Consider the following 25827-nt stretch of genomic DNA (forward strand, 5'->3'; position numbering starts at 1 on the left):
CAGCTGTGGAGGCTGTCAACTAGTGGACATTTTCAAGGCAGAGATAGATAAATTCTTGATTAGTACGGGTGTCACAGGTTATGGGGAGAAGGCAGGAGAATGGAGTTAGGAGGGAGAGACAGAGCAGCCATGATTGAATGACAGAGTAGACTTGATGGGCCGAATGCCCTAATTCTGCACCCATCACGTATGAACCTGACACAGACCTCACTGTTACTCACACCACACCCATGGAATAATAAGCACAGAATGGCCTTTACATCCAGCTGAGCCCATGTGGGTGTGGAGCCAAGGGTGAAAATGCAGACATTACCAAAAGTGTTGACAACTTCAAGGTTAGGTCCATTAAAGTTATGTGATTTCAATTGAAATATAGAAACATAGAAAATAGGTGCAGGAGTAGGCCATTCGGCCCTTCGAGCCATTCAATATGATCATGGCTGATCATCCAACTCAATATCCCATACCTGCCTTCTCTCCATACCCCCTGATCCCTTTAGCCACAAGAGCGACATCTAACTCCCTCTTAAATATAGCCAATGAACTGGCCTCAACTACCTTAACTAATTAAAGTAGGCCTAGCCTATCCCCTCTTAATTGTTCTTGTGTATCGCCCACCAAAAATGCATAAGGACTTCATCACCCAATTTGCTGATCTGATTTCTAGCATTTTGCCCAAATTTGACCGGATCATGATTCTTGGTGACTTTAATATTCATGTTTGCTGTCCCACTAAGCCTCTTGTGAGTGAATTTATGCACCTGGTTGAGTCCTTCAATCTGACTCTTCACACCACGGGACCCACTCACAAGTTAGGCCATACTCTCGACCTAGTGTTATCGTCCGGATTCCCAATCAACAACATTGAAACTACTGAAGCCTGTCTATCGGACCACAGCGCTATCATTTTTGACGCATCTCTGCCTTTATCTCCCGCAAAATCTCATCTCCCTGTTCGCTACTCCCGCGACATAAATTCATTGACTGCCAGTAAATTCTCCGAGGCTCTCACAGCTGCCCCCAACATCTGCACTATTGAGGCCTCTCCCCCCCATCTCAGCACTGAGGATCTCGCCTCTTTATTTAATATCACTTGCTCTTCCATCCTGGATTCTATCGCTCCCCTTAAAATGAAAAAGCCTAAGCCCAAAGGTCGGCCGTGGCTCAATGACTCCACCAAAGCCCTAAGAAGGGAGTGCAGAAAATCAGAAAGGAGGTGGAAATGTGACAAGCTTCAAATTTCCTTCGAAATTCTGAGAAACAATCTTCTCAAATACCAGGAAGCAGTAAAGTCTGCTAGAGCACAATACTTCTCCGACCTTATTTCCAAAAACTCTCATAACTCCAAGGTCCTATTTAGAACAATTACCTCTGTCATATGTCCCGCCCCCAGTACCAGCTTAGTTGGGTCCCCTGCTAAGTGCGAAGAATTCGCTAAATTTTTCACCAACAAAGTTGAGAACATTAGAATGAACACTTCCCCTCCCACCCGTGACCTAGCTGTCTCACTAGTCTGTTCATCTAAATTGGACTGCTTCCAACCCGTCACTCTATCCTCCCTTGCAAAGCTTGTCTCCGCTATGAAACCTGCAACCTGCCCCCTTGATCCTGCCCCCACTGCCCTTCTGAAGGATGTCATTGCAATAGCCGGTCCCAGCATCCTCTCTATTATCAACAGTTCTCTGGCCACTGGCACTGTTCCAACCAGTTTCAAGCACGCGGTGGTCCAGCCCCTACTGAAAAAACCTAACCTAGACCCCACCTTGCCTAGCAACTACAGACCCATTTCCAAACTGCCATTCCTGTCAAAAGTCCTTGAAAAGGCAATTCTAAACCAATTAGTGCCCTACCTGCACCAAAACACCATCCTGGAAAGTTTCCAGTCAGGTTTCAGAGCCCACCACAGCACAGAGTCTGCCTTGTTGAAGGTACACAACGACCTGCTTCTCGCCATCGACACCGGCGACTGTGCAATCCTGCTCCTTCTCGACCTCAGCGCAGCGTTCGATACAGTGGACCACACCATCCTTATTGACCATCTCCGGTACGCGGTTGGCATTGATGGCACTGCCCTGAGCTGGTTCGCTTCGTACCTCAAAGATAGGAGTTTCGCCATCAACATAGGCAGTTATTCCTCTGCTCCAGCTAGCCTCTCCTGCGGAGTTCCACAAGGCTCCATCCTAGGCCCCATTCTCTTCTCTCTATACATGCTCCCCCTTGGCCAAATCATTCAAAGGCACGGCATTTCTTTCCACTGCTATGCCGATGACACTCAGCTTTACCTCCCCCTGAAACCCAACAACCAGTCAAATTTAAACAGCCTCTTACACTGCCTTGAGGACATAAAATGTTGGATGGCACAGAACTTCCTCCAATTAAATGAGAGCAAGTCTGAGGTCATCCTGTTCGGCCCCCCCCCCGACTCCATCAAATTGATAACAGGCAGTCTTGGAAGTCTATCTTGCCTAGTCAAACCGCATGTCAAAAACCTCGGCATGATATTTGACTCATTAAAATTTGATAAGCAAGTCAACGCTGTGGTAAAAGCCAGCTTCTTCCAACTTCGAACCATAGCTAAAATCAAACCTTTCCTCCAATTCGACGACACAGAAAAAATCATTCACGCTTTCATTTCCTCCCGCCTAGACTACTGCAACTCCCTATACACTGGGATCAGCCAATCTTCCCTGTCCCGCCTGCAACTGGTCCAAAACGCGGCAGCGAGACTCCTGACGGGTACCCGTAAAAGGGACCACATCACCCCGATTCTGGCCTCTCTCCACTGGCTCCCTGTACGGTACAGAATCAACTTCAAGCTCCTCCTATTCACGTATAAAGCCCTAAATGGACACTCCCCCCCCTACATCAAAAATCTTCTAACCCCCCTCTCTAACTCCAGGTCCCTCAGGTCGGCCGACTTGGGGCTACTCACTATCCCGCGGTCTAGGCTTAAGCTCAGGGTTGACCGCGCTTTTGCGGTTGCAGCTCCTAGACTGTGGAACAGCATCCCTCTCCCCATCAGAACTGCCCCCTCCATCGACTCCTTTAAGTCCAGGCTCAAAACCTATCTCTACTCCCTAGCGTTTGAGGCTCATTGAGGAGGCGCTGTGAACTGTTTGCGTGCTACTGTATGCTTCTTTTTTTTTTCCATTGGAACCTAATCAGATGTACAGCACTTTGGTCAACGTGGGTTGTTTTTAAATGTGCTATACAAATAAAATTGACTTGACTTGACCTTCTGTGGCAGAGAATTCCACAGATTCACCACTCTCTGTGTGAAAAAAAACGTTCTCATCTCGGTCCTAAAAGACTTCCCCCATATCCTTAAACTGTGACCCCTTGTTCTGGACTTGCCCAACATCGGGAACAATCTTCCTGCATCTAGCCTGTCCAACCCCTTAAGAATTTTGTAAGTTTCTATAAGATCCTTATAGAGAAGGATTCATCTACAAAATCAATAATGATTAAGAGGAAATCACAATTTCTATATCATATCATATTTTCACTGTAAAATAGATATTTTTAAAATCCCAATACCTGCCATAACTGTGACACAGCCAAGTTTACAGACTGCCTCCTCCCCAGGATTAAGAATTTCCATTCCTTCACAGAGTCCCTGAGCTTCCATTGGGACAAAGATAAGCCGCTGGAGTTCTTCACTTTCCACGTTTCATTAGTTTTGTTATATTTTTGCACATATTCTAACCTTCTCGTGGTTAATTTTGCCTTTTGAATCTCGAGTTACTTGTGAAAGTGTCCGAACTTGTACTCCCCCGTGAGTTTCAGTGATTGTCATTAGAAATTGTCCCCAGATATTCCACTATAGCCATTTATTTAAACTTTAAATGGCTAAGTGAGATATGTGGAGGCAATTTCCAATAGTCTCCAATTTAACTTTAACATTTAAATTTTAAAGGCAGCACAGCATCACACACAACAATGTTTAAAGAATCATGCAAATATGCTTCACAAATGATAAATGACCTCAGGACAAACAGTGACTATAACATTCATACAGATTAGCTTCAATGCTCTCTCACGTTGTAGCATTTGAGAGCAAATCTAACAACTAATGTAATTCTTTCCAAATATCTTTGAAAAGGTATTTATTTTTCACAGTGTTTTACCACTTCATCGTTCCCCTCTTTCAGCACTCTCAAACTCATGTGTTCTTTTAAGATGGATTTCCTTGAACACACTTCTTTAAATTGGACCTTTTAGAAGATGGAAAAGAGTTTCTTGGCCTTTAAATTTCACCCTTAGGATCTTAAAAGAGTATGAACGAAACAAAATATACAGCAAATTATAAGATTGAATTATTCCTTGGAGAGCCGGTAACTAAGAGTACTTACTGGTTGCTCAACTAAGAGTACTTGTTTTATTTTATTAAAACAAGCTTCCTACTGTGATTCAAATTGCACTGTATTATTTTTACTGTTCATGTACAGGGATTGGATTTAAAGGAGGCAGCTGCAAGCCAAAAATTATGGAAGTGTTATTTTGTCACACCTGTGTTTCTCCTCAGAATAGCAAATCCATGGCAACCTCATAATTAAATGCTCTGCATTGAGTGAATCGGATTGTGCACACAGCACTTCAAAATGTAAGAAACACAGTCCATGTTGTGGTGTTTATAGCTCATACATTGCATTTGTAGGAGCCATGTGTGTTTGTGCTGGCTGTTTTAGCATATTAGATTTTAGATTTTTTTTTAGATTTAGAGATACAGCGCGGAAACAGGCCTTTCGGCCCACCGAGTCCGCGCCGCCCAGTGATCCCCACACATTAACACTATCCTACACACACTAGGGACAATTTTTACATTTACCCAGTCAATTAACCTACAAACCTGTACGTCTTTGGAGTGTGGGAGGAAACCGAAGATCTCGGAGAAAACCCACGGCGGTCACGGGGAGAACGTACAAACTCCGTACAGACGGCGCCCGTAGTCAGGATCGAACCCGAGTCTCCGGCGCTGCATTCGCTGTAAGGCAGCAACTCTACCGCTGTGCCACCGTGCCGCGGTAGATAATAATTATAATTATTAATAATTATAATTATTATTAAAGATAGTAATATATAATTATTATATATTATAATATAATATATTATATTATTTTGTCTAGATATATCTTGCCGTATTATTTTGGACACTTGGGGGCTGTCGTTAGAAGAGTACATATATGGGCATAATGTACTGGGAGGAGCCAGAACTAAGTGGCATATCTGTGGATACAGAGACTGAGAGGAGTTAGACACAGTGAGGGAGAGGATACAGTTCTTACCAGACCAGCAACGAGAGCTGTGAGCAGAGAGAGGGAGGGGGGGGGGGGGGGGGGGGCAGTGAAGCCAGCTATGAATTGAATGCAAAATAAATACAGCCTGGTATGTTCATCTCTTTGTTTGTACAACTACTTCAATAAACAACTAATTAAACAGGAAGATCTCTCTGTTGGATTTGCATTAAGATCACTCCGAATCCCTGTGGAGTAATGGCAATCGGAAAAGAGTTTACTGGAAAAGACTGAAGTTGCCATTACAACATCCCTTAAAAAAATAAACATTTATTAATTTAACTATCCCTAACAGAAATTAAAATATCAAAATATACATATAAGAAAGCAACAAAGAAGAGAAAGAATAATTAAAACAATACAGGTGTGGAAATTGATAGATGGGTGAGATGGGTGATGAATAAAGGAATAGAGAATCACTAGCTTGCTTCACAACTTATTCAATTATCCTCAGTATTGAAATCAATGGGAAGGAAAATCAAAGATAGACACAAAATGCTGGAGTAACTCAGCGGGAAAGGCAGCATCTCTGGAGAGAAGGAATGGGTGACGTTTTGGGTCGAGACCCTTCAAGCTGTGAGTCAGGAGAGAGGGAGACTAGAGAGACATGGAAGGACAAGGTGTGAAAATAACAGATCAAAGCAGACAATGTTCAAGGAAATGTGGAATAGGTCATTCCAAAGAAGGGTCTCGACCCGAAGATCAGTCTGAAGAAGGGTCTTGTCCTGAAACGTCACCCATTCCTTCTCTCCAGAGATGTTGCCTGTTTTACTCCAGCATTTTGTGTCTACCTTAGAATAGGTCACGGTTGGCTGAGGGGAAGGCGTATAATCAGCAAAATTATTCAGGAGGACAGTGAAACTAGTCAGAGAACTGGGGTGGGAGAGGGACGAAGGGGGAAAGCAAGAGTTGCTTGAAGTTAGAGAAATCAATATTCATACCGCTGGGTTGCAAGCTGCCCAAACAAAATACGAGATGCTGTTCCTCAAACTTGCATTGGGCCTCACTCTGACAGTGGAGGAGGCCTAGGACAGAAAGGCCATTTTGGGAAAGGGAGGGAAAATCAGTTGGGTGGACAGGATTTGTCAACTTGGTAGTCTGTTTTCAGCCAATAACTGCACCCACCAGGTACATTTACAGCCATAATAGACCTCTATCAAGTATTCAAATTTACAGGTGCTCAGGATGACAAAGCAGGCACAATGCTCAGTCAGTAAATCGCCGATAAAGTGCTATAAATGGCATTTCTAAAACAGCAGAATCTAAATAGTGCATAAATATAGGGGATCGTATCGAAACATATAAGATTATTATGGGGTTGGACACGTTACAGGCAGGAAACATGTTCCCAATGTTGGGGGAGTCCAGAACAAGGGGCCACAGTTTAAGAATAAGGGGTAGGCCATTTAGAACGGAGATGAGGAAAAACTTTTTCCGTCAGAGAGTTGTAAATCTGTGGAATTCTCTGCCTCAGAAGGCAATGGAGGCCAGTTCTCTGAATGCATTCAAGAGAGAGCTAGATCGAGCTCTTAAGGATAGCGGAGTCAGGGGGTATGGGGAGAAGGCAGGAACGGGGTACTGATTGAGAATGATCAGCCATGATCACATTGAATGGTGGTGCTGGCTCGAAGGGCCGAATGGCCTACTCTGAAAGGTAAGGCACTCTGAAAGGTTAGATAGGATGAAATATTCACCAACTGTCCAGATACATGCATCCATCACAACATCTAACAAGGTCAACACAATTCGTGACAAAAGACGTCAATTTTCAATGGAGCTAAATCAGCCATTAGACTCAATTTCCACAGTTCCTCTGACATAAATGACTGATCGGTTGATATGCAGCAACTCATTTCAAGGAACCTTTTGTTTATCACTTCTACCACAAACTATATTTCGGAAACACGTACCTGTACCCCAAAATTCACAGGCCATGTTAACCTGGAAATGTACACACCCTTGTGCCAACATTGCTGGGCATATGCTGGAACTTCCCAACACATAGCCTTGTAAAAACACTTTCTCCATGGGGAAAATGGCAGGAACACCTTCTCAATACAAAAGGAGATGGATATGATGGTATCGCTTAAAGCATGATATTTCAGACCAGAATTTCTATTTCAATTTTTTCTGAATTTCTAATCAGCCTGTTTACTCAATAAACTTAATTAACATTATGAGGTGGATGAGGAATGGTTACCATGGTTGTGCCTCTGAAAGTGTTTTGATGGATTGTAATGAAATTAGTAAAGTCGTGTCGATTAGTGTAATGGTCACTCATGTTATGTGTCATGCTTTTGTAGTTACGCCCCATTAGCTTTTGAGTGCCCACTGCTTGCGAGATTCCGGTTAGTGTAAGTGGAACATGCAGGCGTCAGGTCGTGTTTGCTATGTAGCTAATAAAGTCTTTGGATCGTTATTCAGGTATAGGGTTCTGTTATTATAGGGTCACCACAACAAGTTGTTTGGGAACTTTCCGCATTACTGGCTCTAATGCCCTGGAACCACACACGTGACACTGGATGAGGTGCTTCACCAAAGAAGGTGACTTGAACCCTCTTAGGCCTAGGTCTTAGGTCTGGGTAGCCCATGCTGGACTTGCGACTGGTGCCCACATCCAGCAGACAGCTATTTCCATTTCAGCTACCAAAAATGTCAAAATGACAGATCTGAGGTATTTATTGTATAAGTATGTAAATACATTCCTTCCCTGCAGCGGAACTGCGTGTATTAAATACACATTTTTACATAGAAAGGGAAAATCCGCAGTAGAGGAATAAAGATTATATGCCTTTTGTTCCCCTCCTTGTTTGGCCACTCTCAGGTTATTCAAGTCTGGTTGCTTCATGTTGCAAAAACCAACACAAAGGGTGGGATGCCTTAGACCGTATAAATAATAATAAATATTATTAGTACAGATGAATGGTTACAGCATAGACTGAAATAATATTATGCGAGTCTGGTATGGAATTGAATTCAATAAAATGTATGCACTTCCAACACTCAGAAGCTTTATTGACTGTCAGGGCAGTATAACAAACATGAAATGTAAACTTAATAATCTGTAACACAACTTTACCTGAACAGACTATTTGAAGAGAAGGTACAATGTTAGCAATTCTGCAGTGGTGCAAATTAATGCTTCCAGAAGTTACCATTTATTTTTGCAGAGCTAAAACATCTACTGTATTACCAAACATATTCCACTACCTGTTATAAATTCTATTATTTGCATTTGCCTTGGTCTACAATCGGCCAAGCGGCACGGTGGCGCAGCGGTAGAGTTGCTGCCTTAGTGCTTGCAGCGCCGGAGACCCAGGTTCGATCCTGACTACGGGCGCCGTCTGTACGGAGTTTGTACGTTCTCCCCGACCTGCATGGGTTTCCTCCAAGATCTTCAGTTTCCTCCCACACTCCAAAGACGTACAGGTACATCAGTTAATTGGCTTGGTAAATGTAACAATTGTTCTTCGTGTGTAGGATAGTGTTAATGTGCGGGGATCGCTGGTCGGCATGGACTCGGTGGGCCGAAGGGCCTGTTTCCGCACTCTCTCTAAAATTAAAAACTAAAACTACAATTACATTTTACCTGGAGCTTATTTTTGCAGTATTTATTCAATTTTACATTTTTGGATTCGTTAAGCAGAAAAGTGACAGTGCTGAAAATCGAAACACTCTCCCGTTCCCGAGCTATTATTTGAGATTGAACCAGACCATTAGCTGGCTCGGGGCTCTATCTGAAACGGAGGTGAGCTTTGGTATCTTGCCTATTAAAAAGACCAGATATTCCCACCTCTGTTCATCCTGAGGTAATTTTCTGCTGAAAGGTTCTGACACTGGTATGTGCATGTGGCAATCCAAACATTCGCTCATCATCTAGTTCACACTGTCCCATTCACCTACATCTTGTGCTTACTGACCTACATCACTCCTGATTAAGCAACATCTTTATATTAAACTTTTCATTTGGGTTCTTAACTTTCTTTGGAGCATTGGAGCTCCCCAACCCCCTAATTTCCACCAGCTCTGCAGCCTTCCAAGGTACCTGGCCCCTCGAAAATCCCTAATTTTATCATTCCAGCTTTGGCAACAGTATCTTCAGCTAACAATACAAACTCTCAACCTCGCATTGCTCTTGTGGGACAGTCCTTGAACGTACAAGCCTTTGGGCAACCTCCTCGTTGCTCTGTGTGAACTTTGTTCGGAAATGCTATGCGAGGCACCTTCAACTGGTTTACAAAGTTAAAAATATAGAAGTTGTTCTCCTCAGTCCTTGTCGTTTGCAAGGGACAGGGCATAGACTTCCCAGAGATAACAACAACAAAAAACGGATACCACTAAGGTCGCTGGCAATGACACCAAGGAATCAATGACAGATTGTGGTCAATCCTCCATGGATATTGATGACAAAGTCTATGTAAGTTTCAGTTTCAGGTTCAGTTTGAAAGTAAACTGAACCACATTCCTGTTCTCACCCTGATCTTGTGAGTGCATGGATCCATAGATGGTAAATCAGCGGATAATGATGCCAAAGTGTATTGTGGGATGGATTTATTGGAAGGGGTGCAGGAAAGACTTAAGGATGTTAACAGAGCTGGATGGGGTTTGAGTTACAAGGAGACTCATGGAGTGTCGGAGGCCCAGGGTGAACCTCAGAGGTATATAAAATCATAAAAGACATTAAAAACTAGAGGGGAACATGGAGAGGAAACGTTGAGAGATGTGGGCCAGGTGCAGGCAAGAGGCGAGCTAGGTTAAGCAAGTTGGACTGAAGTGCCGTTTCTCAGTTCTATGACATTCCTGCTCTGAGGAGTAGAACATGTCAATCTGTGTGAGATCTTAAAGCATGGGGGAACAATTCGCAGCAACGATCAGCCTTGACAAGGGTGAGATATTGATTCAACAGCAAGATGACAAGTAGAAACCACTCTTCTGCAAAAACATCAAGCACATGTACTCACACTCGCATGCATATATATGCATTTTCTTGCCCATACTCTTGCCCCAGAGAATCCCTCCTCACCACCCTGATTCTCTTCTTGCTTTAATTGCCTATTACTGCCCCTCATCACCAAGCTTTCTCCCCCTCCTCGCTCTCTCTTTCTCTTCATTCACACTGTTCCTCCGATCTCCCCATTCATCCCCTTCACCACCTGCCGGCTGAAAATGCACTCCAACATTTGAGGCCACCTACCATCTCCATTCCCCATTATGCAAATCTGTGTCAATGTTTGGTACCATCGCAACAAGGACACCTAGGGTCAAATGCAACACAGAGTGCCCCAAACCTTCCTCCTCAACCGCAGAAAGATGTTCCAATCTGATGCAACAATGAAGGACTAGTGTAATTTCCAAGTTGTGGTTCAGGTTACTGAACTAAACTGAATAAAACACAGGCTGGCCAAGATATTTAACATTTGAGGTCAGAGGCTTCACAAACATCTCATTCCCCTCTCCTGAGAGTTTTGTTAAACAGACGTTGGCTCCATATATCGCACTACTGTGCCTTTTCCTTCTTGCTGCATCCAGAAAAACTGCAATCAAATTTGGCTGAAACTTATAATGAGGTATCAGTTTGCAATGTGGGGCTGCAGCCAGAACAATTAGGCTTTCCTTGCATAAAGCAGTTTCTTAGAGGAGAAAAAGAAAGGCGTGTCCAATCTAACTGGATTAGCCTAAATCGTGGCATTGAAGAACTGGTGATATGTTCATTGACATTTCCCTCGGCTATATATATATATATATATATATAGTTTCCATAAAAAGGGAAAAGAATTAATTCAACCACATATTCCACTGAATGTAACAATACCCACAAGTTTTGTACAGCAACGTGTCCCTCAATCCATGCTCAGCAACAAAGCCCTAAAGGGTGGCAAGCGTTTTTGCTCCTAAAGTCAGTAAGAATAAACTTTGCCCCCCAAAAATAATCGCGATCTGGTGAAGTCCATCCAAAATAAATCTCAGATTTATTTATGATAAATTAATCCATAAACAATTAGAATAGAATTAAAAATGTTAAAAGTACATTAAAAATTAATAAACCCAAACAATTATCATCCTGGTAGCTCTCTTCAATCAATTTCCAAGAAAAGGAAATTCCCCCCAAAATGGTTTACAGCAATTACGCCCATTCTTCAATTTGGCATTGATGTTCATAAACGACAGTATAATAGTACACAAAGGATGCTCAAAAAGGCTACCCAAATGATTACTTTAACTTTAGCAATGACCAGCAAGGTCAAATAAGCCATAAAGATTTGTTGGCAAATTATGGCGCCCAGCTTCTCTACCATGAAGCAATGGAGATACCACAGCAATGAATTTGTGAGCACCTCCACATCTCCCATCTCCCCACATGTACAGATTATCTCATTACCATGTCTGTTATTGCACATGCAACAATCACCTAATTTATACTCCAATTTTTTTAACAACTTTTTAGCCTGCATTTTGCTGCAATTGAGAAAGGCCAACAAACATTGGAAGAAGCCAAAACCCCCCTATAATGCAATAGCATTCCATATTTTTAATACTATCAAGCATAAACATCTCTGTCAATAACTTGCTCAGAATGTGTAACGGTTATATGTAAGGAATTGTTTTCTAAAGCAGACTGGGCAATGGTTGTGACAACACTGGGGCCATTTGCAGTGCAAAATGCATTTACAAAAGCAGCCGTGATTTTCCAATAATCAAGTTACACATTTAAGTGCCTGAAAGCAGAGATTCTACTTCATCTCTGACATGGAGCCGGAATTGCATATCACACATGAATGATTTACTGTCACCTGCAGAAGATTTGGCAAAGCACATCATGATGGCTGCACTTATACAACCTACATTAAAGACTTAGCCTGGAAAGAACTGTGCTTCCACTTAAACCACGATTTCAAGACAGCTAACCAAGTACAAGACAAGGTAATGCAGATATTTGTTAAATATTCCCTTAACTTCAATCCATTCAACAAATATTGCATTATTTCAGAAGACAATAGTTCATAGTGGATTATATTCTTGTACCAGACAAAACTTTGTCATTCTAATGAAATACATAACTTTATGAGTGTTAATTGGGAAGAGTTGAACAGCTCACAACGTTTGAGTTAATTTTAAGTTTTAGCAAAATATCAACATCATTGCAAATATGTATTAAATATGCAAATGTAATATGCACGGTGGCTCAGCGAGAGAGTTGATGCTTTACAACGCCAGAGACTCGGGTTCGATCCTGACTATGGGTGCTGTCTGTATGGAGTTTGTATGTTCTCTGTGACCCCTTGGGTTTTCTCAGAGATGTTCTGATCGTTGGTCAGTGCGGACTCGGTAGGTCAAAGGGCATATTTCTGAGCTGTATCTCTAAACTAAACTCAAAGTATGCTTTGGTCTTCAGTTTGATGGCTGGATAACTGACAGGTACATGAAAAATGACCTCCGAGAGACAAAATTCAATGCATCTTCAATACGTCAAGGCATACGGAACATGCTCAACCTGTAAACCATACTATTGTGTATTCATTCTACTCTTAGGAATAATGTACTGAACAACAGTGTTTTGGACTGTTGACATCTAAAATCAAAGTTCAATTTAAGACTTACAATTCAAAACTTAGTTGCATATCGAGATAAATATTTCCAATATGTTTACTCACTTCAAATTATTGGCAAAATCTTGCAGTAAAATGTATGTATAGAATAAACATGTTGTTCTACACATAAACTACAACAATCACGTGGACTTTATTAAGACATTGGAGTTATATACTGTGCAGTTAAAAAACTATCAAAACAAAAATATCTCCTAAAAATTCCATTTGAACCTCAACCTTGGGAGGAGCTGAGATGCTGCCTGACCTGCTGAGTTACTCCAGCATTTTGTGAATAAATACCTTCGATTTGTACCAGCATCTGCAGTTATTTTCTTACACTACCTGATGCTCAGGTTAGATAATTAAGCACATGTGTAATATTTCTCCCCTCTTCCCAACATTCAGTTCCAATTAACATTAAACCACACCCCCCTAAAATTATAAAACATGGTTCAATCCTGATAGTGGGTGCTGTCTGTACGAAGTTTGGACATTCTCCCTGTGACCTGCGTGGGTTTTTACCGGGATCTCTGGTTTCTGCCAACGCCCCAGACATAGTTAATTGTCTTCAATAAAAATTGTAAATTGTCCCTAGAGCGTGTGGGATAGTATTAGTGTGTGAGGACAGCTGGACGACGCGGGCTCAGTGGGCCAAAGGGCCTATTTCCGCGATGTATCTCTAAACTAAACTAATTTGAGAACCAAAAGAAAAAGTGCAGATGCTGGAAGTCTGAAATAAGACAGAAAATGCTGCTACTTCTCAGGATCGCTGTTTTGTTTTAGTAAAAATACTAATCTTTGAAATGTGTTTAGACACTCTAAAAGCTAAAAGTTTTCAAATCCACTGCACTTTCCCAATAAATTGCACAGATTTGTTCACAGTAAATCCTTTATGACCTGCTTAATTCTTCCGCAGATTGAAAACCAGAACATCTGGCAGCAGTCTGCAGTATTTCACTGAACCTTACGAGTTAGTTCATTAGCTGGATTGAAAATGCAAAAGCAAACAGCAGTGCATTACAAATAAAAGAAAGTGAACAGTAAAACTTGTAAATTGAAAAATAATGGAATCCCATATTTCCTTGTTACTTGGTATGAGGTGATGCCATCTTGATGCCAGATGAAGTGATTAGATTTAGTCCTTGTAAAAAGCAATGGCTTTCCAAGACTGTTTTATTCTAATCAACCATCCTGCAATTGCAAGCCCCAAATTAGATAATACAGAGTTGCAAATTGTGGTTCCCGTTCCAATACTTCTCTGTTCCCCATGTGAGCTGTGAAAATGTGATCGAGTACAGTGATAAGGACTTCACTGGCATTGCAGTAGACATGTAATTTTACCCCCCCAATTATTCCACAAAACATGGCAAACTCAGCATTTCCCAATAAATATCAACTATCAAATGGAGATATTTTGCCAATTGAATTCATCAGCCACCAATAGGTTAATGACTTGCACTTGCAGAATTGAGTACATCAAGAACTTTGCTTGAAACCATCCTCCTGCAAAAAAACTTAATTTTTCTTTGAAGTTCGCCACTCTCATTTATAATTATGCTTTCTGGTATTTAACATTTTCACCTTGGGGTATGGTTTTCTGACTGTTTGCCCCATCTCTGTTCCTCATCATTTCTTAACTTTCATCAGGTCTCCCATCTGCCTCCAACGCTCCAGGAAAAGCAATCAAGGTTTCTCCAACCTCCCCTTACACCCAATACCCTATTCTTCTGCACTCTTCTGCAAAACCATATCCTTCCTGTAACAGGGCAAGTGCAATTGCACAGAATATCACTTTACATAATACCATTGGTCACAGACCTCCAGCCAGAAAGACGACCTTCCACCACTAAATACCCTGTCTTTTATGGGTAAACCGGTTCCGAATCCAAACCAGCAAGCTTGCTATCCTGTATCTGACACAGCTGTTACCCAGTAGCTCCTGAAATTCCTTCAACATTGAAAGACAGAACTGTGATTGTTGGTCCTGAAAAGAACCTTCTGTCTTGTTCTTGAGGTAACATTGCGATGGATACAGTGAGTGGTGTGGTGTGGTAGCAGGATTCGCAGTTACTTGTAGAATTTGACAGGGACTGCGACGAGAACGCTCCTGCTATGGCCCATCCATCCCAACACCAGGAGTTTCGTTTATGCAGATGACCTGTGTATTACAACCCAAAGTGCTGACTTCCTTGAGGCAGAAGCTACTCTGTGTGAGGCTTTAGTCAACCTACCCTCATACTACAAAGAGAATCACCTGAGAGCCAACCCATCTGCGCCTTCCACTTGAAGGTCAAGTATGCAAATCGAAGGTTGCAGATCAAATGGAGTCAGGTTGGAGCACTATGACAGTCCAGTCTATCCTGGTGAGAATCTTGATCAATCTCTGACCTACAAAGCACATATCACCAAGCTTAAAGGAAAAGTCAGTTCCAGAAATGCTCTTCTTTAGCAAGCCGAGTACCTCAAAATGGGGAGCAAATTCTAAAACCGTTCGATCAACAGCTCTGGATCTCTGCTTCTCCACTGCCGAGTATGCCTGCACAGTATGGGAGCCGTCAGCTCATGCAAGGAAGATTGATCCTGTGCTAAACACAAGCTGTCGCTGCATCAGTGGATGCATGAAACCTACCACGACTGACAACATTTACCTACTCTCTGGCATTGCACCTCCTGGAATCAGACGAGCTGTAGCCGGTCAAAAAGAACGCCTCAGACAATCAGTGGATGAAAGACACCCCCGACATGACCACCCTTTGCTACCTCAGCGTTTGAAATCACGCAGACGTTTCCTCTCTTCTGTCAATCCCCTGGACTGCAGTGCATCGTCCAGAAGGCCCAAACTCTGGGAAGAGAGACTAGAGAAATCTCCGGAAGACATTCACAAGGCAATCGATCCCTCTGAGAAACTCCCACCAGGTTCTGACCAACCGTGGATAACCTGGCGCATTCTCAACAGACTGTGGAAAGGTGTACATGCTGAAGTGGGGATGTACTGAAGATGTGGCAGACTGAGTGTGGACGGGGCCTCCAGACTATGGAACATCTCCTGACCTGTGACATGCTGCATGACAAATGCACATGGATCTTGCAGAGGCCACGACGTGGCACCAAAGTTTACTCGCTATTATGATGACATGAATAAATGAAAACCCTGTATCTTAATCGCCTGGATTAGTTTACCATGAAGGACCTTGTTAGATGCTTTATTACAGTCTATGTAGATATTGTCCACTATGCTATCCTCATCAATCACCTTCCTCACCACATCACATCTCAGTCACCTCCTCACAACTTTGTCACCTCCTCGGAGAATTTAATAGTTTTTCCTCAAACTCCAAAGACGCACAGGTATGTAGGTTAATTGACTGGGTAGATGTAAAAATTGTCCCTAGTGGGTGTAGGATAGTGTTAATGTGTGGGGATCGCTGGGCGGCGCGGACTTGGTGGGCCGAAAAGGCCTGTTTCCGGCTGTATATATATGATATGATATGAAGTCAGTAACGATGCAAAACAAAATTCAGTAATTTAAGCACATCCATTAGAACCCATGAATTGCCTGGAAACTGCTTTGATCAATAACATTTAGTGCTTATTAAACTGTGTAATGAGTAATTGTTGGCTCAGTATCAAAGAATATTCAAAAGAATTAATTTTGTATTTGTAAAAAAAATGTCAACTGGCTCCAACCCATTAATTTGTTCAATAACAAAACCACCTGCCTCTCTAATTTTAAAATCTTTATTTTTGGATTTGACTTCATTTCTTGGAAATTAGAAAACCAAATGTCAAGTATTCAGATATCTTCCAAGACACAAAATATAGTGGCAACATCATGTTATGGCATTATATTTTCCACGACCATAGTGATCAGAATGCAATGAATCTAATGGTTTTTTCCTGAAGCAAGGATGCTCGGGAGTATGTTAAGCCGAAGTCTGTGGCTGGAGCCAAGTTGTGGATCACTTATTAACAGAAGGAATAGAAATAGGGAGCCCGACTCGTGGCCAAAACAATTTCTCCCCTTATTCCAATGCACTTTGGCTAAAACATCAACAGATGTTCCAATGGTGTTCCAAAACTGTACTCTGTGCAATCTAATAACAGTACAGAAAGATTTAGTTTGGTTTAGAGATACAGCGTGGAAACAGATTCTACAGCCCACCGAGTCCACACAGACCATCAATCACCCATTCATTCTAGTTCCAAGTTATCCCACTTTCCTCATTCACTCCCTACAATCCATTCTGGAGGTTACAGGCTCAATGCTTCAAACAAAGTTCCCCCTCAGTCACCACCATGACTGGCAGTGCTTCACAGCTCCAGCGATCAATCCAGGTACCAATCTGATCTCAGGTGCTGTCCATGTAGAGTTTGTATGATCCCTCCCTGCGAAGGCAGTGTGGGTCTGAAGAAGGCTCTCAACTCTTAAATGTGAATAACTTTAAAAATAAAACACCGATTTCAATGAGGACGATGGTGAGTAAGGTGGGCCTAAAATTGTCACGCTATCGTATACCATTTTGGCTGCAGTTCAGGAACAAATAAACAAACAAACGAGAGTTTTAGTATTTAGATGTGGGGAGAATAAACTGGGATTAGTGTGGTATCAGTCTAAATTAATGGTTGATCATCGGTATGGACTAGATGGGCCAAAGGGTTTGATTTTGTGCTATCTGTGGGCAAGATAGGGGGTATGGGGAGAAGGCAGGAACGGGGTACTGATTGTGAATGATCAGCCATGATCACATTGAATGGCAGTGCTGGCTCAAAGGGCCGAATGGCCTCCTCCTGCACCTATTGTCTATAACCCGAAACGTCACCCGTTCCTTCTTTCCAGAGATGCTGCCTGTCCCGCTGAGTTACTCCAGCATTTGGATTTAAACCAGCATCTGCAGCTCTTTGTGACAGAGTGTGGGTTTCTCCTGGGTGCTCCAGTTTCCATCCACACTCCAAAGATGTAACCGTTATAAATTATCCCTGGTGTGGGTGGGCAGTGGGAGAACCATGGGAGGACAGAGCATGGATTGGATGCAAAGAAAGAAGGACTGATGACCATTGCTCTGAAAGCCAGAATCACTTGATGGGCTGAAGGGCCTCCTTGTACGACACATGAAAATATGTTTCAAGGTGGTTTATATCCAAGTAATCTCATGCAATAACAGTTACGTCCTAGTCAAATATTCACTCCAGGCAACTATAATTTGGACATTCCCTTTCACTTTGGTCGTATTGCCTGATATTTTGGGAAAATATTCAAAGTTGTTCTTATTTCTGTTTCAAAGGAATGGTGCTTTATTTTAAATACGTGTAGTGCATATTTTAGCAAAGAAAACGGAACTTTTATTTTCTAGCCATCAAGTTAGAAACCTTTTGGGAATACAAATCAGGTATGCCAGACAACAAAGAAAATTGATTTTGTGAACCCCTCCTTTAGAAATCACCTAATTAATTACCAGCCTTTTCCCCTTGCAGAAGGTGATAGCTTTAATTGCGTACATAGATCATAAAACAGTACAGCACAGGAACGGGCTGTTTGGCCCACAATGTTAGTGCTGAACAAGCCTAGTTAAACTGATCTCATCGAGTTCCATATCCCGGCACTTTCATGTGCCCATCGAAAAGCCTCTTGACCTGTTCATTGCCACCCTCGAGTGCACTCGGGTCAGAGTGTACAATCTTGGCAATGCACAAGATATCTGCCTCCACCACTACCACAATGCATTCCAGCCCCCCACTGCCCTCTGTGTAAAAACATCTCCATTGTTTTCAGTGAGGGAGGGCAGGTTTCCACTCAGGGGAAATTATATGTTTGAAAAAAAAAGAGGGCAAGGACAAATGTGAAAAATAGATGCGTGACTGTTAAAGGGGTCAATTTATGGAATAGTTGCAACAATGAATTAAAAGAGTGTGTAAATTCAAGAAAATGTTCAAAAAGATTATATTTGAAAGATACAAAATATGTGATCAGCACTGAGAAATAACTGACATGACAGAAATTATGTTTCTTTCTATGTTTTTCTTATCTGCTTCTGACTTATGTTGTGTTTTATAATTATATTTTGTTAAGTATTATGGGTAGGCACAATAAGCTTTGGCTTCTGCCTAAATCTTTTTTTTTGTGTGATAATATTGTTTTATTTTTGATACAATGATTTCGTACTATTTAACTTTCACAACTGTATGGGCAATCTGTTGTATTGACTGAAAATTAAAAAATAAAAAAATATTAAACTTTCCCCTTCTCACCTTACAGCCATCTAGTGTTGGACATTTCCACCCGGAAAAAAAGATTCTGACTGTCTACCCTATCTATGCCTCTCATAATTTTACACACTTCTATCAAGTCTCCCCTCAACCTCCAATGTTCCAGAGAAAGCAATCTATCCAACCTCTCCCTGCAGCCGAAACACTCTAATCCAGGCAGCATTCTGGTAAAAATGTGCATTTCAGTTTGTTTGAATATCTCGTTGGGATTAAATGAAAATAAACGCGTTTTAATTTCTTTTGGAAGAACTTCCCCAAAATGGGTCACTGAAAACTCTGCTTGATTTAAGCATAATTAATATATTCCCTCACCGAGGTTCAAGGTATTCTAAAATTCTAGAAATAAGAATCAGGTTCACCTGCATTTTCTGGCAGGCTAGATACAAAGTGCTGGAGTAACTCAGCGGGGATAGGCAGCATCTCTGGAGAAAAGGGCGAGTTCACCTTTTGGGTCGGGATCAGAGTCAGAGTCTGAAGAAGGGTCCCAACCTGAAAGACCACCCAGCCTTTTTCTCCAGAGATGCTGCCTGATCTGCTGAGTTACTCCAGCATTTTTGTGTCTATCTTTGGTATATACCACAGCTGCAGTTAGTTTCGACACAGTTTTACTGCCAGACTGATTATTTCCTGCTCAGAATAAACAGTTAAAATAATTCACTGTATGTTTAAATTTACAGAGAACGGCCAGTTTAATATGTTGCTCTCTCTATATATTTGTGCATTTCCCCTCCACCCCATGGAATCACTGAAATTGAGAGCCCACCCTCACGAAGATGATCTTTCCTTTATCCAACTGCTGACAACCTACATGACGGCACATTCGCTGCATCGGCTGTTCCAGCTCTTTCACTTCACGAGAAAAACTGCAGAGCATTGAAATAGCCCCACTGTGCATATAAAACCATAAAATAAAACTTTAATACATGGCAGTATTTATGGAAAAGCGAGCAAATCGTTCAGCTCCTATAATGCAAGTGACGGCAATAAAAAGTTTGCATGATTTATAACTTGTACCTGGATCACAAAAACTTGTAATTGTTATATTACCACTGTAAATTTGTCAAGAAATAATGGATGGATTATAAGCAGATTTTCCTCCCCCCACAAGTGTATTCTTGAACACCTTATTTTCGTGTTAAGAATAAATAGTTAAGATAATTCACTGTGTGCCACATGTTTCTCAATGCTTGCATGACCAAGTCAAATGACTGACCACCCTATCTATCCACGGTGAAGTAAGTAGTGGCCATTATGCGCATTGCCTTCACCATTCAGTATCTTTTGCTTTTCTTTCCTGGGTCGCGATTTAGTTCATTAGGGCTACTGAGTGTTTTGGGGGTGACCGGGAGTTCAATGAGAGGGAGACACAGACCAGCGGGCACCCATGGCCTGTGTCTGTGCTGTGCAACTGGATGTAATTCTGTCCACCGTGAGGCAGGTGGGCCAAAGTGTACAGCTGCCACCGGCTCAGCATGCCCATCTGCGAAATGTCAACCTACACAGGTAGCAGCAGGGGCTCCTCCGTTTGCCTTTAAACGTCTAGATTTACCAAAGCACACACGTCCCACCTCCCTCCCGCCTACCAGTCAACCGAGACTTTTCACTGCTTCCTCTTGCAATAAACACACCAGGGTCGTCCGATTCCGCTCACAATCGCCAATCTCAGAGTCGAGAGAATGTTTTTTGAAGCGCCTGGAATGAACCGAGATTAAACCCGGTGGCATTTTTTAAAATTGTCAGTTTACGGGACGAGCTCCACAAACTGAAGTGGCGTGGGGTTGTTGACAAGGAAGAGTTCCCGTTTGCAACTGTTCTCTTGCAGAAGTGGCTACTTGCATTAGGATAGAGACATAGAAAATAGGTGCAGGAGTAGGCCATTCGGCCCTTCGAGCCTGCACCGCCATTCAATATGATCATGGCTGATCATCCAACTCAGTATCCTGTACCTGCCTTCTCTCCATACCCCCTGATCCCTTTAGCCACAGGGGCCACATCTAACTCCCTCTTAAATATAGCCAATGAACTGGCCACAACTACCCTCTGTGGCAGAGAATTCCACAGATTCACCACTCTGTGTGTGAAGAAATGTTTTCTCATCTCGGTACTAAAAGACGTCCCCCTTATCCTTAAGCTGTGACCCCTGGTTCTGGACTTCCCCAACATCGGGAACAATCTTCCCGCATCTAGCCTCTCCAACCCCTTAAGAATTTTATATGTTATATGATTCTATAAGATCTCTCGGATCGCCGAGAGAAAACCTAACGACACGGTTTGCACGCGTGAAAATGCTACTTGGTCTCCCCTGACCTCCTGTCAAAAACCCTACCCACAATGGAGGCCACAATTGCAAGCTGCTCAGTGTGGCACTTCTGAGCAAGCCCGGAGAGAAATGCACAGTTGATAAGCAAAAGTTGACAAGCTTTCCAAGCGAAAGTGAGAGCCGAGTTTCCAAAGACTAATATCAACAGTGGGGGGAAATCTGATTGATTTATCCAAACAGATATCCGACATCCTGCCATTGAGGATGCGAGACCACGTTTCTCTGGATATCTCTCTGGCAGGCAGCTCCACAGATCAATAAGCCTAAATGATCATGCAGGTGGTTCGTTGCCTCTCTCCCTCTCTCCCAATTGCAGTCTCCGACTGTTAAAACGCGTACCAGCAACCAGTACCCCAGCTTTATCCCCGCACTAAACGTGCTGCCAAGCAAGCTACAGCAGCACAACGCTGGGGGGGAAATGTCACCATCCACTTGACAAGGTTTCAACACACATGTGCATTTCCCCAATCTGCAGGCACTAACAGGTTTATAGAAACATAGAAACATAGAAAATAGGTGCAGGAGTAGGCTATTCGAGCCCGCACCGCCATTCAATATGATCATGGCTGATCATCCAACTCAGTATCCCGTACCTGCCTTCTCTCCATACCCCCTGATCCCTTTAGCCGCAAGGGCCACATCTAACTCCCTCTCAAATATAGCCAATGAACTGGCCTCAACTGCCCTCTGTGGCAGAGAATTCCACAGATTCGCCACTCTCTGTGTGAAAAAAAACTATAAAGAGGGCCATTGGTGAAATGCAACAACTCGCTCCCCAACTGACTCCCTGCCCCAGCAGGCAAGCAGGTAGGCAGGCAAGCAAGCAGCAGAGCCCGGTATTTACCTTTCATCCAGTCCACCACTTGGCTCGGGGTCCATTTACTAACAGGTTCCATGATCAGAGCCATGAGGAACTTTCCCCTGTTGGGTTGTAAAGCGGGGCTCGCTCAGAGAGTGTCCTGGAGCCTCCTGGCACTTGCTCTCAGTCCCGGTGGCGGCGCAACCCTCCTCTCACTCTGGCAGTGTCAGCCTCTCCTCTGTCTCTCTCCCCCTCTCTCGCTCGTCCGCCTTCCTCTTGCAAGTTTGCTTATTGCGAGTGACTCACACCGTCAAAGCAGTCCCCGCAGGACGTTGCACACATGACTGCATGGGCTGGCGAGGGGAGGAGAGGGCATTGCCTGCTGGGGTGGGAGAGGGGGGGGGGAAGAGGTAGGCGAGTGGCAACAGCGATGGAGTGCAGTGTGTGTTGGAATGTAGCGGCTCCTTCTGCCGCTCGCTGGTCTGCTCTCTGCTCTCTCTCTCTCTCTCTCTCTCTCTGCTCTCTCCCTCTCTCTCTCTCTCTCTCTCTCCAGCTTGCAAGTGGCAGGGTAGGCTGACGGCGCTCTCCGCTGGTCCAAGCAGGCACATGCACCTTTCCCTCCTCCTCTCTCCCCCCGCAGAGACTGGAGCCGCTGCTGGAACTGGGACCAAGGGACAGGGACAGGGAATTGCAAGGAGAGAGAGAGTCGCCGCGTTTCACGGGGGAGAGAGGGAGGGAGACAAGCGGCGGGCCACTTGCCACTCGACCATGGGCGATGCGTTCTCAGTGCCAACCAACCCCCTTTTGCAAATGGGACACGCTGGATGATGATGATGATGAGCGATGCTCTTCTGAACGTGATGCAGCGTGGGCGGCAGAGGCTGCACACTAACCATGTTGCTTGGCAATGCACTGGAGAGGGGGGAATATGCGCAACAGTTCCCCCTCTTGACGCTTGCAATATAAATACAGGTTTCCCGCACGGTTTTCTTCCTCGGGGTTTTGGTTTTTCTTAGTGAATCTAATGACATGGCAGGGCGAGGCGACTTCCCCGAATAATATGTCCAGGAAAAAAAAATACAGGTATGGAAGAAATATGCGTGGGGGGAAATCTCAGCAAAGCCAGGGCTTATTGCCACTGAAATTCACCTCGGTCTTACTGAGAATGGCATTGTCATGAATAATGAACTAGAAGTGGGAGTGTGGACATAATAGACCTCCCCCTGGAACATATCTTGTTATCCTAGCTGCCCAACATTGCCTTGGAAATGGTTTTGGCATGTTTTTTTAAAATTTAAATGAATCGACCATGCACATTTTGACTGCATGTTGAACCAACAGCTGGGACCTTCATTTGTGGCCACAAACATGCGTGACGATTGCTATTAAACAGGTTACGCAAAGTTACAAAAAAAAGAGAGATAACGAAAAATATGGTCAAAGAAGTAGATTTTAAAGAGCATCGCAAAGAAAGATGGAAGAGAGTAAGAGAGAAGTTTAAGGGAGGGGATTGCAAAGCTCATTTTGAAGCACCAACAACATCAAGACATTTTATTTTATTTTTCTACGACAGTTGTCATTTATAATGACATCTACACAGTTAAACGTAAGGTAGACACAAAATGCTGGAGTATGCTGGAGTAACTCAGCGGGTCAGGCAACATTTCTGGAGAGAAGGAATGGGTAACGTTTCGGGTCGAGACCCTTCTTCAGACTGATGTCAAGGGAGTGGGTGGGACAGATAGAATGTGGCCAGAGACAGGAAGACTGGTGGGAGAACTGGGAGGGGGGAGGGGATGGAGAGAGAGGGAAAGCAAGGGTTACTTGAAGTTAGAGAAGTCAATGTTCAAACCGCTGGGGTGGAGGCCACAAGCGAAATATGAGGTGCTGTTCCTCCAATTTGCGCTGGGCCTCACTCTGACAATGGAGGAGGTCCAGGACAGAAAGGTCAGATTGGGAATGGGAGGGGGAGTTAAAGTGCTGAATAACCGGGAGATCAGGTAGGTTAAGGCGGACTGAGCAGAGGTGTTCAGCGAAACAATCGCCAATCCTGCGCTTGGTCTCGCCGATGTACAGGAGTTGACACCTGGAACAGCGGATACAGTAGACGAGGTTGGAGGAGGTGCAGGTGAACCTCTGTCTCACCTGAAAAGACTGTTTGGGTCCTCGGATGGAGTCAAGGAGGGAGGTAAAGGGACAGGTGTTGCATCTCCTGCAGGTGCAGGGGAAAGTACCTGGGGAGGGGGTGGTTTGGGTGGCAAGGGACGAGTTGACCAGGGAGTTGTGGAGGGAACAGTCTCTGTGGAAAGCAGAAAGGGGTGGTGATGGGAAGATGTAGCCAGTAGTGGGATCCCGTTGGAGGTGGCGAAAGTGTTGGAGGATTAGATGCTGTATGCGAAGGCTGATGGGGTGGAAGGCGAGGACAAGGGAGACTCTGTCCTTGTTGCGAATGGGGGAGGGGGAGCAAGAGCAGAGCTGTGGGATATAGAGGAGACCCCTAGTGAGAGCCTCATCTATAATGGAAGAGGGGAACCCCTGTTTCCTAAAGAATGAGGACATCTCCAATGATCTAGTATGGAAAACCTCATCCTGGGCGCAGATGCAGCGTAGACAGAGGAATAGAAGTAGGGGATAGAGGAAGCAGGGTGGGAAGAAGTGTAGTCTAGATAGCTATGGGAGTCAGTGGGTTTGTAGTAAATGTCGGTCACTAGTCTGTCTCCTGTGATGGAGACGGTGAGATCCAGAAATGGTAGGGAGATGTCGGAGAAGGTCCAAGTAAATTTGAGTGCAGGATGGAAATTAGTGTTGAAGTTGATGAAGTCAGTGAGTTCTGCATGGGTGCAAGAGGTAGCACCAATGCAGTCGTCAATGTAGCGGAGGTAGAGTTCGGGGATGGGGTCAGTGTACGCCTGGAACAGGGATTGTTCGACGTACCCTACAAAGAGGCAGGCATAGCTCGTGCCCATTTGAGTGCTCATAGCTACACCTTGGATTAGGAGGTGGTGGGAGGAGTCAAAGGAGAAGTTGTTGAGGGCGAGGACCAGTTCTGCTGGGCGGAGGAGAGTAGACGGAAATTGGCTGGTTCGGCGGTCGAGGAAGAAATGGAGGGCTTCAAGACCTTCCTGGTGGGGGATGGAGGTGTAGAGTGACTGGACATCCATGGTAATGATGAGGAAGTGGGGGCCTGGAAAACGGAAGTCATTGAAGAGACAAAGAGTGTGAGAGTTGTCTTGGACATAGGTTGGGAGGGATTGGACCAGAGGTTATAGGATGGAGTTGAGGTATATGAAAATTAAACGTAGTGCAGAATAGATACGTATGCATTAAAAAGCTCTTGCTCATGTGGAAAATTATCAAATGAGCACACTTGTCAATGCATTAGAGTCCCCAGGGTTAACGTTGCAGTGTAAGAGACTATTGGAAATGACAAATACATAGATTCAAAATTAATACACAAGAATCAAATTTATTAGATTATTCAGGAGGGGATCAGATCATCGAGTTACTTTTTACATCAAAATTGCACATTCTGGTCAATTTTAAACAGTTGTACTTTGCAAT

The 25827-nt window shown here is 43.6% G+C and overlaps 1 protein-coding gene across 14 annotated transcripts in view; it reads right to left on the reverse strand.

Moving 5' to 3' along the window:
• The window catches only part of cnksr2a (connector enhancer of kinase suppressor of Ras 2a), a 473672-nt gene extending 450575 nt beyond the window's left edge, over nucleotides 1–23097 (reverse strand). For 8 of the 14 annotated variants that reach the window (XM_078408943.1, XM_078408946.1, XM_078408945.1 and 5 more), the window contains exon 1: nucleotides 22312–23096. In XM_078408943.1, the coding sequence (XP_078265069.1) occupies nucleotides 22312–22375 (64 nt within the window). In that variant the 5' untranslated portion in view covers nucleotides 22376–23096. Of the gene's footprint in view, nucleotides 1–22311 lie in introns of all 14 variants that reach the window. The other 6 variants (XM_078408947.1, XM_078408944.1, XM_078408950.1 and 3 more) reach the window with 2 other exon arrangements.
• Between the last annotated feature and the right edge of the window lie 2730 nt (nucleotides 23098–25827).

This window comes from Rhinoraja longicauda, chromosome 12, assembly GCF_053455715.1.
Source record: "Rhinoraja longicauda isolate Sanriku21f chromosome 12, sRhiLon1.1, whole genome shotgun sequence".
Lineage (NCBI taxonomy): Eukaryota > Metazoa > Chordata > Chondrichthyes > Rajiformes > Arhynchobatidae > Rhinoraja > Rhinoraja longicauda.